The sequence below is a fragment of the Rhipicephalus microplus genome, chromosome 3 (genome assembly GCF_043290135.1).
Source record: "Rhipicephalus microplus isolate Deutch F79 chromosome 3, USDA_Rmic, whole genome shotgun sequence".
Taxonomy (NCBI): domain Eukaryota; kingdom Metazoa; phylum Arthropoda; class Arachnida; order Ixodida; family Ixodidae; genus Rhipicephalus; species Rhipicephalus microplus.
Genome location: NC_134702.1, coordinates 243,335,215 through 243,350,835, shown reverse-complemented (window position 1 = coordinate 243,350,835; position 15,621 = coordinate 243,335,215). Strand labels below are relative to the sequence as shown.

General features: G+C 47.4%; 1 protein-coding gene across 2 annotated transcripts in view; it reads right to left on the bottom strand.

Annotated features, from left to right (window-relative positions):
* LOC142804192 (glutathione S-transferase 1-like) overlaps window positions 1–15,621 on the bottom strand; it is a 54,269-nt gene that overhangs the window by 20,485 nt on the left and 18,163 nt on the right. For both annotated transcript variants that reach the window (XM_075890863.1, XM_075890861.1), the window contains exon 5: window positions 6,816–6,986. In XM_075890863.1, coding sequence (XP_075746978.1) covers window positions 6,816–6,986 — 171 coding nt within the window. The remainder of the gene's footprint in view (window positions 1–6,815; window positions 6,987–15,621) is intronic.

The following is a 15,621-nucleotide window of genomic DNA, read 5'->3' as shown; positions in this document are numbered from 1 at the left end:
CCTGCACGTCCCTCTATAGTTCAATATTTCTTCTGGTGTTCCAGGTATGATATTTGAAAGGAATAAAATTTAAAAATTACAGAGGTCAAACTACTGCAGCCGAAGGTGAGTATTGTGTAACACGGTTTGTCATCACGGAGTCAATCATCACGGAATGCCTCGCAAATTCAATTTATAGTAGACAAAGGTAAGTTCATAATTCTGGCAATTTCACGCCGTTTCACTTCGTGGTGGTAAAGGAAAACAATTTGCGCGCTCTCTTTCAAAGAACCACTCGGCATTTCAAGTTAAATTGAAGCCTTTTCGGGTCGTTCTTTGAAAGAAAGGTGTAGGTGAAGCAGCACTGGTGAACTAGATACGACAGTCGTTTGAAAATCAACCGCAAAGCGATTATATTTCCGTTTTCGTTTTATCGTGCCAAGACACCGATTGCTCTGCGACGCTGCAGTAAAAGCAAGGGATTGCGAATGATACGATTAAAAGCGCTCGGCGCGCCCACCATTTTCACCATTGTCACCATACAAAAACTAGAGCAGAAACGGAGATAACACACTCTAGGTGGATCGCGCAGTGCTGCCAAACCGGATGTGCATGCCTGTCAACGGTGATGACTGAACGGCCAACACTATACTGTTTTTAATGCTTGAAACACTCGCTCCACTGTTCAGGTTTCATTTGACGCCGATAGTACATATATAGGATTTGGAAGGGGCGTGTCTTTAAGCTATTACCAGATAAGCTCTTCGAGTTAAGCGTTAAACAGATACGATATGCTTTCGTGGCACACGTGAAGCGCTCGGCTCCCAAGATACAATACAAACACATATCCGACCCTATACAGACGCAGCCAGATAGGTCGAGATGAGAAGCTTGTAATCATTGGCGCATTTTCATGGTTTGCTAAAACACGTTTGACGCCGCGCTGCTTCTGCACACTGCCTTAGTTTAGTGGTGCAGTTGTTTTCAGGGGAGGTATACCCACACTTTCCTTTCAGTGGTCCCACCTGGTGGATGCAACTGGTAGCTCCTGTTTCCTTATAAGCTACTAGCGGTGTCTACTGTCCACTATAGCTGATATTGTGATCTCGTTCCCAGGCTGAGTCACCTTCGTACAATGTGTCGTCATTGGCACACATCCTGCCACTGCGCACGTTGTAGGCGCTTACACCACTTAGAAGCTGTAAAAAGCCTCGCTCTCAATAAGCTTTTTTCTACTGTTGTGTGCTCGTGTCTGTAAGCGGCAATGGCGATGAAGTGCGAGGCGATGAAGTGCGAGCCCTTGGTCGCACAGCAACCATGGCTGAGCACGCTTCGCCACCAGCTGTTGTTGAGGAGGCACACAACTGGGAGACTTACCGGCTGCGCTCGGAGGCATAATTTGAGGCGCTCGACGTCTAGCTGAAAAAAGAGCGCAGGAGAGTTTCGGTAATGGCGTTGAGCACAAAAACAGCAGATATATTGGCTAGACGTGGCCCGCAGTTGAAGATAAAAGACCTGCAATACGACGTCGCTGCGTGTTAATATCAATTCGACGGCCTGCATGCAACAAAATTGCAGAATCGTACAACTTCTTCGTAAGGAAGCAGCTTGCAGGAGCGTTGGCACATGAATTTATATTCAAAATACGGAAGATACCAAGCAGGTGTGATTTCGGTAACGCCCTAGACAAACGAAAGGACTCCATCGTTTACGGCCTGCACCAGGTGAGTATTCGTTGAGAAACTAGAGGCAAAGGCGAAACTCACGCTGAGGAAGGTGAAAGAAGCAGCCTCTGCTACAGAGGCAGTAGCGGAAAACGTGCACTACAAGACCAGCAGGCAAAACATTGACAATATTCACGCTATCATGACGAAGCGCAATAAAAGCTAACCGATGAAGCTTCCGTGAACACGAGAACCAGCGCGCAGTGAACTGAAGAGGTAGGACCATGCTGCAGTAAAAGTGGTCATAACGCGGGAAAATGCAATGACAACTGTTATAGGGTGACGTTAGATTGACGACAAAGGGACAAGAAGACGAGCGCTCTTTTTCTTGTTCCTTTGTCGTCGTTCAGAGCTCACACTATACCATTCGTCATGTCCTACAAACTAGCGCAAATTGCCACGCTTTGAAGGAAAATGCAAGTTCCGTTAAGTGGTTTACTTGTAAGGGGCAAGGGAACATAGCTCGTGTGTGCCAGCAGCTTCACTCCCCAAAAGACAATGGAGGCGAAAATGCTGTAGGCCCGTGCGCTCAGATTTGGGTGCACGTAAAGAACCCCAGGTGGTCGAAATATCCAGAGTCTTCTACTACGGTGTCTGTCATAATCATATGCTGTTTTGGGGACGATAAGACCCACATATCAATCAATGAAGATATAAATTAAAGGAACAAGTTATCTGTGAAATGCAATAATCAAATAATAATTTCTGCGTAACATGAAAGCAGCGTCAATGAACATGGTCAAGTTAATTTATCGCACCCTGGATTGTGATAGCGTGGGTTTTCGAATGCAAGTATAAAGGTTCCTCTGTAACAACCATCACATTACCTACCTACAACAAATAATGTCACCATTGTCCTCCACTCGAGAAAATTGCCTTACAATCGATTTGTGTGCACGGTAAACGTACCGTCAATGACCAGCTCAACGTCTCGATAACCAACAGCGGTATCACACTTGAAACTACCTTGGTGGTTCTCTGTGCCGGATTTGTGGAGGCGGGACATTGTGAAAGCTTTTAAACAGCAGAAAATGCAAGTTCTCACCGTCAGAATGAAGGCTGCCCCCGGTCAAACATGGATGAGTAACAAGAGCAGCAGTCATTAGACGTGTTTCAGCACTGTATATTCGAACAGCAAGGGTCAGTCAAAGAGCCTCCGGTTGTGTGGCGCTTGCGCCTTAGTGTTGTACATCGTTTACTTAGAGCGTGTGCCACGCCTTGCGCAAAAAGAGAAGCCGTAAGAGAATATTTAGATCCTCTTGTTCAGACAGGAACCTTGACAGCTGTTACTTGCGCTGACAGAGAAACGGCTATTGTTCTGGTATTTTAAAAAAAATGGTTTACACGGCATTGCGCTGACTTCAAAGGGAGTCAACGCTACTTGCCAGACGAAAGAAAATATCCATTTCCCGCTATCAAAAATGTTTTTGCTAACTGAAATGGAGGCAAATTGTTCTCCACAATCGATGTGTAGGACGCTTATAGTTGCTTAGCTCTACATGACAACGCAAAGAAGCTTCCAGTAGTTTGCATGGCAAATGGTTCTTTCGGCTACAACCGGCTCATTTTGGCTGTGGCGTCCGCCTCAGCAATTTTGCAGAGACGCATGGAAGCCACCCTTCGAGAAACACCAGGCGTTTAAGGCTATTGGCACGATGCGGTATTGTCAGAAAAGCGAGACGACTGCGAAAACCTGCACGAAATCTTTCAGATGTTTCAAGACAATGGTTTGAAGCTTGATCCAAGCAAACGTAAAATGCAAGAGAAAGACGTTGAGTACCTTGGGCACTGCGCATGCGCACAGACGTTTGCAAAAGAGGAAAATATTGAAGCACAATCAGAAATTCCAAGCCCGACATGCACGTTGGGGCTGCAACCATTCGCCGGCTTTGTGACGTATTATAACGCTTTCCTTGGCAACTTGTCCACGGTTCTCGCGCCTTTGTGTGAAATGTAAGAAAAATGCCCGTTGGCAGTGAAGAGCAAAACAAGAGACTGCTTTTGAAGCAACCAAATGCCTCATTCTAGGTGTCAAGATCCCCGAGTATTTCAACTTGGGAAAGCCTCTCGTGGTAAAAACAGATGCGCCGTCTGAAGGCATCGGGGTTCTCTTATACCGCAGAATCACAGAAGATGCGAAGTCAGTGTGATTGCGACCACGCCCTTTGACTGCAGCAAAGCGGAATTACACACAGATAGAACATGAAGCACAGGCAATACCCTTTCGGGTCACCGAATTTCGTGAGCACCTTCTGGGTAAGACTTTTTACGCTAACTAATGATTGCAAGCCACTACTGCAATTGCTCGGTCCAGACAAGCTGGAACGAGCTTTAGCAGTGCCACGGGTACAACGTCGATCTTTTTTTCTCAGCAGCTACACGTAAACAACGAGTACAAAACAAAAATTTCAGTCGCCCCTCGGAATATTGTGTTGGGCATGCTGCGCTAGACGCATAGGGGTACAACGTCGGTGAAGCAGTTGGCGTGCTATTTCGGTATCCTGGGCTGGATCAGGACAATGAACGTGTGGTAAACACATACGCCCTAAGTGCGCAGCGCTGCAGCATGCGAGCTCCAAAATAGTCTTTGTCATGACCAAAACCCAAGGAAAAGTGGTCAAAGGTGCACGTAAACTATGGTGGCCCGGTTGATGGATGTATTGCTACATTCCAAATTATGGTATCGCCCCGTCTCACTGTCAGTAATTGTCAGCGCAAACCATGCCTGCAGTATTAAGAGAAGCTTCGGTACTGCAGTAGATTATTTCTGAAGATCACGCCCACATCACGAGCATTACAGATTATTGTGAAGCCTACGTGGCCACTAGCGATAACGCTAGAATATTTGACGGCATGTGTATAAAGCCGACGCGCTTAAGCGCTCGCCAGTTGATCTACGGCCGACGCTTTGTTCGTCACTATCAATTCCGGTGCCTTGCTGTAATCTTACTTCCTTTTTGCGGCCCAAATAAACAGTTTGATCTTCGACCTGAAGTCTGCTCCCTTCGTCAACGTCAGGAGCTCGTGGAAATATGTTGCACATGGCAGCTGGCTCGCATATGAAGTGAATGGGGGTTAGCGCAGTAAAGATAGCAAGAGTAGGACGGAATGTGAAAGCCTTACAAGCTATGTTTAGTAGGTTTGACCTGCCCAAACAAGGGTTTCTGGTAGTGGCAAATTGCCCCGCCACCGCGGTCTAGTGTAAGGTACTCTGCTGCTGACCCACTGGTCACGGGATTGAATGCCGGCTGTGGCGGCTGCATTTCCAATAGAGGCGGAAATGCTGTAGGCCAGTGTGCTCAGATTTGGGTGCACGTTAAAGAACACCAGGTGGTCGAAACATTCGGAGCCCTCCACTACAGCATCTCTCATATTCATATCGCTGTTTCGGGACGCTCAGCCCCACATACCAATCAATGACAAAGACATCACTAATGCTCACTTTCTGTCTTTCAGAAATGAAAGCGAAATTTGCCACTTACGCACCACGTCGTATCTACCGTAGTCCAACAGTCTAACAGAAAGGGCAGAATGCGCAAGGACGCCAGTGTTACACTGCAGGCTGATTACACCAAATTATGTCGCAGTGTCGTCGCAAGCTTGCCCAGTGGTAAAACATCAAAGTTCGTGCTGCGTGGTTTTGACTGATTGATTGATTGATTGATTTTTGTGGTTTAACGTCCCAAAACAACCATATGATTATGAGAGACGCCGTAGTGGATGGCTCCGGAAATTTCGACCACCTGGGGTTCTTTAACGTGCACCCAAATCTGAGCACACGGGCGTACAACATTTCTGCCTCCATTGGAAATGCAGCCGCCACCGCTGGGAATCGAACCCGCGACATGCGGATCAGCAGCCGAGTGCCTTAACCACTAGACCACCGTTGTGGGGCCGCGTGGTTTCGAGTCTCGGTGAAATTTGGATAACATCGTGTCATGTCATCCATTCTCTTACGCAGGTAGTAATCATCCCGGAACCACACGCCAAGTAGGAGACTGTTTGCTACAAGTGAAATAGATAGCACGCGACTTGCCGACAGGGAAGCGGAAGTCGAGCAAGAGCCCAGGGTGGAGGCACCGCAGACGGAAGCTGGTAAAACCGGAACATCCGTGACCTCGAGACATGACCCAGGTTCGCCAGACGCAGACAGGCGACCAGATAGGGATTACAATTAGGTTGTAATTGACAACAATGGCACGAAAGCCAATTGTTCTAAAGAGTCCAATACTGGCGAAATTGTTTTTCGCAGGTACAGCAGAAAACGACGTCTGCTGCATCACTACTGGCCTTAAGGGGACAGGAGGCCGATTTATCGTGATTGGCACATGTCCTTCCACTGCCTATGTTGTATTTTGTGTCTGTCCACTTCAATCACACTCTTTGGAGCAGCTTAGAAGATATGTTTTCTTGGAAGTTCTTGCACTCATGATCGAAAGAAGCCGAATGTTGTGCACGTTTTTTTTGTATTGACTAGGTCAGGTATTTAAAGGTCAAGGGAGCTTCTATAGGCTGTTGCTACTCTTTAGTAAGGTGACGCAAGGTTCTTTCTACGTTGACTGTCAGCATGCAGGAGTTCGAGGTATACCATAGACAGTCACGTACCCCACATGAATGTTTGGACTCCGTAGACGGAAACTCACACTGATACCAAACGTTTTCAGCTTTCATAAAGTTACAGGCACATCACAGTAGGAGTAAACTTTCAACCTTTTCGGGTTTTCTCGCAGCCCCCGTTTCCTTTCCTGTTCCTTAAAATTTTCGCATCACACACAATCGAGGTCTTCAGCGCGTTGTCATCACTTAGCAGTAATATGTTATGCTAACTGTTGGCTTCTTTATCTTTACTGAACCAGAAGTGAATAGAGCGATTTACTCAACTTTTGTGGTGCAGTCCTTGCTCGTGATGATGATTAGTTTTCCAGATAACCTAGCGAAAAACCGCTTCGTAAACTGATTCACAGTTCAAAGCAAAGACTCATTCGCTCATACTGTTTTACACAATAGTGCAAACTAAATAATTGATTACTCGAAGATCAGTTCTGCTAGTATCACGCAGGAAAAAATTTTCACCTTCGTAATCTGGCTGACTTGCTACGACACACTACTGACCTCAGGAAGAGTGAGAGACTCCATGAGCGCCACGTCAGCCAACGTCATCTGTGGTCCTGTGAGGAAACGCCTCGGCTTGTCTCCAAGAAGGGTATCCACAGAGCGTAGGCTGTTGCGAAAGGTCTCTTCTTTCTGCACACTTTTGGGTTCACCTTTGAGGAGGTAGGAGTACTGAAATGAGGTCACAAATTATCAGTTGTGCCACTTCGTTGCGCATGGCTTGTAGCCAGCCCAAATCGAGAGGAAAACACGAAGTATACCTAAATGAAATGCCGACTTGGGTACCCCGCTAGCTTGCGCGAAACTCGTTATTCTCAATACGTGCTATTTCGCTGTGCTGTAAGCGCAGTTTTGTTTATTCACCAAGTGGCTTATAGAAAGGGGAGATAGAATACGCATAATCACTTGATCGAGACACAAGAAGTCAAAATAACTAGATGGCATTAGCTTTATCCGATAGAGCGTAGCGTACTCACTGACCTCATCTGCACTAGTGATATACGTTATTGTTTTCACTCGCTGAAGGGATTAATTATTAAGTCAAAGAAAATCAGTGCCTCGTTCTATGCCTGGCATGAACGAAAAAAAGAGAGAGTCCATGCGTGTTTTGTGCATTCATTCTCGAATGAGCAAAACATACATCGGTGAGCATCCTTGAGGCGAATTCTTTCGATGCCTTCTCAAATGCGAAGATTCGCCATCGGCCTCAAATGTCGACCTGGCCGCTGTGGGGCAGTTAACACGTGTGATGCGACAAATCTGCCTCACGTGATTACGTTCCCAAACGTGGCCATGTCACTTGGTCAAAAGTGTGCCGATGACAGAAGCAGTGCAAAACTGGGGGAGGTGCAAAGGCCAAGAATAGGAATCGTTGGGGGATTCAATGTCAATACCACGATATGATTATTAGAGACACTGTAGTGAATGTAGGGCTCGTGAAACTTCGAGTACTTGAAGTACGTAGGCTTGTAGCTAAATTTAGGTACGTGCTACGTGCTTGAGTACGTGCTACGTGCTACGTGCTACGTGCTACGTGCCACAGGAGAACAAGAGATCCCGCAGAAAAAATGGCATCTTTATGTCGACGGTCATAAAGGAACTTCTGTGCTGTCTGCGACGACGATAATCAAGCGCGCGCTACCGCGCGTGCCGTGAGGGCCCGGGTGATCGCATCCTGAGCGTACGAAGGGGAGAATGGGTGGTCTGATGAAAACAGTGTGTCGAAAGGCAGTAAGGAATGACGTCCGAAGAGTAGATAAAAAAAGGAGTAGCCCACTGTTTTATGACGCGACGAGTTATAGGCAAAGGTTACAAACGGAAGAGCTATGTCCCAATCAGTGTGGTTGGTAGATACGTACATGGCAAGCATGTCTGTCAATGTGCGGTTTAGGCGCTCCGTAAGGCCGTTAGTCTGAGGGTGGTAAGATGTGGTGAAGTTGTGACGGGTAGCACAAGATCGGAGTAGATCATCAACCACGCGAGGTAGAAAGTAGCGACCACGGTCTGTGAGCAAATGAGACGGAGCGCCATGGTGGAGAATATTGTCGTACAGCAGGAAGTCGGCAACGTCGGTTGCACAGCTGGTTGGTAGTGCTCGAGTGATTGCATACCGAAGGCATAGCATGTGGCCACTACAATTCATTTATTTCCAGTTGTAGAAGTAGGAAAGGGACCTAGCAAGTCCAACCGCACTCAATAAAATGGCTCGGCTGGACCTTCAATAGGTTGAAAAAGACCGGCAGGGGGAGTCTTAGGCTTCTTTCGGCGCTGGCAGAGGTCGCATGATGCGACGTAACGGCGAACAGAGCAGTAGAGGCCCTTCCAGAATACTCGTCGTCGAATGCGGTCGTAAGTTCTGGAGACTCCTAGATGTCCAGAAGATGGAGCGTCGTGGAATTGTCGCAGAACATCCTTTCGCAGGTGATGCGGTACGACGAGTAAAAGTTCCGCGCCGTCGGGGTGTAAGTTGCCGCGGTAGAAAACGTTGTCTTGAAGTAGGTATCTGCTAGGGGAAGGGTCAGCATAACGCGATTGAAGGTGGTCAACGATGATGAGCAGCGATATATCTCAGCGCTGTTCGTTGGCCACGTTCCGAAAGTCAGTGATGGCTGAAACGCAGCCATCGGATTCCAAATCAGTGGAGCTAGGTGAATCAACGGGGTGCCGGGATAAGCAGTCAGCATCGCTGTGCAGCTTTCCAGATTTGTAAACAACCGAGAACGTGTACTCCTGTAATTGAAGTGCCCATCGGCCGAGTCTTCCTGTAGGGTCCTCTTAAGCGTCGACAGCCAGCAAAGCGCATAATGGTCCGTGATGACTGCGAACGGACGTCCGTATAAGTACGGACGGAATTTCACAATAGCTCAAACGAGGGCTTAGCATTCCCGCTCAGCGATGGAATAATTTTGTTCCGCTTGCGACAAAAGGCGGCTAGCGTAGGCTATCACACGGTTGGTGCCATTCTGTATCTGAGCAAGTACAGCACCAATGCCATGGCCGCTTGCATCGGTGCGAAGCTCTGTTCGAGCCACTGGATCAAAATGAGCCAACACAGGTGGTGATGTGAGGGTGGTAATTAGCGACGCGAAGGAATGTTCTTGGTCCCTTCCCAAAAAAAAGGCCACATTCTTTTTGAGGAGATCTGTGAGGGGCCTAGCAATATCTGCAAAATGGAAGACAAAGCGGCGGAACTATGAGCAGAGCCCAGTAAAACTGCGAACTTCTTGTGTGGAACGCGGAACCGGGAATTCTCGGACTCCACGGACTTTGTCAGGGTCGGGTTGAACACCAGTTGCGTCAACAAGGTGGCCGAGTAGTTTAATCTGCTGGCGTCAAGATGAGCATTTCGAGGAATTCAGTTGGAGACCAGCGCAACGAAAAACGTCCAAAATTGCCGAGAGACGAGACAGGTGGCTTTCAAAGGAGGGCGAGAAGATGATTACATCATCCAGATAGCAAACGCAGGTCGACCATTTGAAACCGCGAAGAAGAGAGTCCATCATACGCTCAAAAGTAGCCGGGGCATTGCACAACCCAAAAGGCATGACCTTGAATTGGTAAAGGCCGTCGGGTGTGATGAATGCTGTCTTCTCGCGGCCGCAGTCGTCGACCAAAATTTGCCAGTATCCGCATCGAAGGTCGAGGGACGAGAAATAGTTGGTGCCGCGGAGGCAGTCGAGCGCATCATCGATTCAGGGTAAAGGATAAACGTCCTTCTTGGTGATCTGATTCAGGTGGCGATAGTTGACGCAAAAGCGCCAGGTGTTGTCCTTCTTTTTAACTAAGACCACAGGGGATGCCCAAGGACTCGATGAAGGCTCAATGACGTCTTTACTCAGCGTTTTCTCGACCTCCGTCTGTATAACTTTGCGCTCAGCATGTGACACGCGATAAGGGCGTTTTTGGAATAGAATGGCGTCGCCGGTGTCGATGCGGTGCTTACGGCACTCGTGCGGCCCAGGGGACGGTCATCGACGTCAAAGATATCAAGGTAAGAAAATAGAACACCCCGGAGCGCTGCAACTTGGGAAGGTAAGAGGTCGCTGGATGTCATTTTGTCGAGGAACGCCTTATATTGCGACGTGATGACAGGTTTCGTCATGGTCTTAGTGTCAGGGGTAAAAGAACAAATCGAACATTCATCAAGGGTGGAAAGATCGGCTAAAGTGATGCTTTGGGGAAGAACTTGGGTCGACGTAGAGAAGTTCAGAACTGGAAGTAGCACCGTGTTGTTAGCAACAACCACTATAGTATGTGGTAGTGCGATGTGGTGCGTAAGGGTCAAATCAATGAGGGGAGCCACCAGATAGTCTCCATCAGGAACGGACGGGAAGGGCGACAGAGGAATTTGCCTAGCAGCCTGGGGTGGTAGCCGTAGAGACTCCACGGATCGTAGCCGAGTGCGACTGGGAGAAGTGAAATTGGTGCACAAAGGCAATTCGAACCGTAAGATACCGGTGGAACAATCAATGAGGGCGGAGTGGGCGGTTAAGAAGTCAATTCCAAGGATGACGTCTTGTGGGCAAACATCGAGGACTGCGAAGAGAACGGAAGTGTGGTGGCCAGCAACAGTGACGCGGGCAGTGCACATACCAAGCACCGATGTTCGACTTCCGTTGGCAACTCGAACAGTAGAGAACATAGCCGGTGTGAGAACCTTTTTCAGGCGAGATCAAAGTGTAGAGCTCATAACAGATACTTGGGCACTAGTGACAATTAGAGCAGTAACGGCGTGGCCATCAATGAACACCCGAAGTAAATTGCGTCTTGAATTTGTAGCCGGTTGAGGGTTTTCGTTTCGAGTCGTCAACGCAGCGCCACCTCCAGGAGCTGCACTCGTTAGCTTCCCGGGAATGGCCAGAATAAGCCGGTGACGAAGAGCGGCGGCGTTAAGGGGAGCGTGACGGCCGACCCTGAGGTGACGGCGAGCGGCTAGACCAGTTTCTCTGGGCGACGACGTCAGCGTAGGACGGTTCAGAGCGTGGAGATAAACGGCGTGCTGAAGGGTCCTGAATATGGTCATCCGGAAAACCGGGTTGCGAATAGTGTCCACGGTCGTGACGGCGGTCGACATTAGGAAAGCTTGGCCGGAAATACCACCTGTTCCGGTAATGGAGGGATATGTGCCCAGCTCGAGAGCAAAAAAAGCAGATGGGTCGATCATCGTGCGTGCGCCACTCAGATGAATTTCGGTAGCGTGTTGGAAACCGAGGAGTTGCAGCTGCCGCAGCGACAAGTGGGGCAGAGTGGTGGTCAGAATTGTGGACGGGAGTGCTCAGGGGCTGCGGCATTAGTCTGGCGGGCTGCGGAACCTGGACGCCCCGGTTAGCAAACTCCTGACGTACGACGGCTTGAATAAGCGAGACTGTTGCCCAGTTGTCTTGTGCAGGGGGCTGATAGGAAGCGGGTGCCACGGCTTCCAGCTCCTGGCGAACAATCCTTGCGATATTGACAGGAAGCGCAAGTGAACGGGGTGCTGCGGAATCCTCGCAAGACGAAGTCGCAGCAGTGTTTGGTAGTCTCGTGATGTGGTTGGTTATTCGCCTGCTTTTAGCTTGTTCAAATCGTCGGCATTCAGATATGATGGAGTCGACAATGGCGCAGTTCTTGCACATTAGTATGTTGAAAGCATCATCAGCAATGCCTTTGAACACGTGGCTGATCTGGTCCGCCTCGAACATGTTTTTGTCAGTATTCCGACACAGCGCCAGTACGTCTTGCATGTACGTGACGTACGACTTCGTCAATGATAGAACACGCGACGCGAGTTCCTGCCTGGCTGCCATCTGACGAGCAACTGACCGACCGAACAAATCGCGAAGCTTTTGCTTGCATGTGTCCAAGCTGGTTAGTTCTTCATGCGTCTCATACCAGGCGCGTGCCGTACCCCGTAGGTAGAATAGAATGTTTGCCAGCATAAGCGTTTCATTCCACCTGTAGTGCTTGCTGACGCGCTCGAATAATGAAGCCATTCTTCGACGTCCGTGCTGTCCGTCCCGGAAAACGTGCCAGGGTCGAGAAGATGGGGAGGGGGGAATCACAGGTGATGGAGCCGGCGTCGATGGCGAGGCCTGAGTGCTGGTTTCAGGCATCGCGGCTGGAAAAAGCTGGCGTCCACTGCGGAGTTCCAGAGCCGGGTTATGTGAAGACCCCGCACCTTCCACCAAAAGATGTTACGGGGAAGAGTTATTCACCTAGAGCTGGTCTTGCTAACGACTTAGAGAGCGCACAGTCATGCAGGCCAACGGGAGAAGCTCGAGAGTCCAACCTACAACAACCACGTTGTCGTCTTCTTCATTTGGGTGCCAGTTCAGCTGTGTCGGGGTGACAGTTCCATACACGTATCAATATCACTTTGGTCTCCGTCTAAAAGGCGGCCACCAGGAGTGGAATTCCATACGGCCACCTTCGTCTCAGCAACCGAGCACCGGGACGTCTACACAACCAACGTGGATAGGCGCAGAAAGGTTGCAGTCTCTCCGATCTGGGGAGGCGGTGTCAAAGTACATTTAAATCAGAAAGCTTTCAAATAGCGACACGGTGGGGTCAATGCATAGACTAAGAACAAAATATTCTCTTTTGGGTCCACGTTTTTTTGAAGTGATGCACAAGCAGCCCTTTAAGTTTTGTAGATCGTATAAAGCAGGATGATTTATAGCAAGATTAGGAAGATATGTGGGAACATCTTGCCCGGCAACCTAAAAGACCAATGGCCGAACCACTGCGGAAATCATAGCTGTTTTTCTACATCCTGTTTCTCAAGAATGACAGACCTATTTCGGTATCAATGAAGGATATATATCTATATATATATATATATATATATATATATATATACGCCACTTAGGAACTTCTCTCGTGATTAGGTAGCCTTTTTCTGGTTTTTCATTATGATGACATTATACATTTGTTACTTCATATCTTCCTACAGTACACGTATCAAGATATACGCTTGAGGTAATGCTCTCAGCATTGGACAGCCTAGAAAAGTTGTTCTTCTTGTGTTAGCAACCAGTATTCTCTAAATATGAGCCACCTTTTTAAAATAATTTTCTTATGTGTTGTAAGAATAAATGTATAAAGCTTGGATGTATAGGTCTAAGAAGTGCGTTCGAAAACAAAAAAAAAACATAATGCTAATGCCATATTTCCATCTAACTCTTTTTAGTGTCTCTTTCAGCAGTCGTATACATCTTAAGAATTCTATAGACATGAAGCATGGCAGTGTTGAAAGAAATCATGCTCAACATCTTAAATTTTGGAGAAAAGTGGCAGGGTCGAATCTGTGACTTGTAGTCACTTTTCAAATAGCCCACTGCTTTTCGACATTCCCGAAAGCCTGAAAGTGAATGCTCATAAATTTAGCAGTTTGATAAAGTTTGATTACTTTTGTCTACGATAATCTTGACGGTATAAAAAGGTAAGAAACGCTAAACTTCTTTAATGTCCACCAAATGTATTAAAAACATAATTGTAGTTTGTTCAATTGAAGAGACAGTAAAGTCAAATAACAATTTACGTCAGAAAAAAAGTTTATTGTATGACAACATCCAAAATTACAATATTACCGACAGCATTGCCCTACTTACCGAGCAATCGGAGTAAAAGCACAAAAATACATGCGCCGCAGTAGGATAATTTCAAAACAATCCCGATGGTATCAGACGAACCGCCCACAATGAATCACTAGTATAGGATCTAGCTGAGCTTAATTAAGAACGTTCTGTGCATCAAGAGACGCAATAAAATGCTGCTTGCTCGTTTCTACTTGATTCATGGAAAAAAAACCACTGGACGTTACTATCAGGATGGCTCGAGTAGTTCAAAACTTCAAAACTTCAAAGTAGTTCAAATTTTCGCATGGTTCAACTGGGCAGGTCATGCCATCTAGTGGGGCCCAGTTGAACCAAACACGTCTGCGACCTCGAAGCTAATGGCAGGAAATTGATCAATGGCTGTTGCTGCTGTGGCTCCCCCTGCTTTCGTTCGCGGAGGCGCTGTAAAGCCGGGCAACTTTGTGCACGACAGCAGTGACGTTAGACGTTCCGCTTCTTGAGGCAGGTAATTCGAAGTACGCTAACCCGATGCGGACCTTAAAACGTGATATTATTTCAAAATAATCCCTTCCTTGTCACAAAAGTAACACTGCAAGGTTCCTGAACCACTATTTTAACAATCTACGTCGACCCATTGCGGCTTTTAGTGTCTCTTTAAAAGGAATGCTCCTAGAATCGCTGTCTAAAGCCTTCGTTTCAAGAGCAGTAAAATGTTTTACATAATTTTGTGAAAGCACAGAAACTCGGTTCACACAGTCCTAAGGCTCATCTGTACACAAATCGAGGCTCTCCTCACCAGTATGTAACTTATCACAATGCTTTAAGCATGTGAATTGCTGCACGTAGCAGTGCCACAAGCGAACGAGCATTGAAATTCCCTACTCTATGTTGTCGAATATCGTTGCATTATACGTGGTCCAGATTACCAGTGCGATAGTATATTTCCAGCCTACACCACGTAACCTTCGGTAGACATCAAGCATTTTCTGCCAGTGTTGCAATTGGCATGATAGTGTTTACTTTAATGATTCTACAGCGAAAGCTGTTATGAGATTACAACACGGGTCACTCGTGGTGCCGTAGTTGTCCGCCGTCACCGGTGTACATAACCATTATCGCAGAAATTAAGAAAACAATATCAGTAAATTAAAAAAGCCAAGGACACAGTGGAGTTTAAGACCCAGATCACTGCGTGCCAGTATTCTGCTACTGAGCCACGCCGGTGCTTAAAACGTGTTTGCGAACTTGTCTTAGGCAGGCTTGATGTAGGGAAAATAATCGAGTCAATATGCGAGTAATAAATTATTTCAGAACAGGAAAAGATGAACCAGCCATCACGCACTGCGAGCAGCGTAATTATTGGGTCGTACAACGTTCAAAGCAATCACAAAAGCTTGTTATTCATCACGCATTAACTATGGCTCATACCGACTTCAGGCATGATTCCTCATCGTCGTCAGGCACTGCATGAACAATTGCCACGAATTTATTTGCAAGCGTTTGGTGAATACCATGATTCTCAGAAGAATGACGAAGGATGGCATAATGATTGCCTGCCTACTACCCAGAAATCATCATTAATGATTTCCTAGTGGGTACTCAGCAAGTGTGCTTGTAGCATTCACCCAAAGAGAGCCCATAAAAGGCTCTGAAAGGCCTCTGTTCCAGCTTCGCCTGTGACTGGCTGCGTGTTCTGCGCAGTCCGGGTGTTTTTATTTTCCTTCAATACCGCGAATCGACCCTTTCTGCGT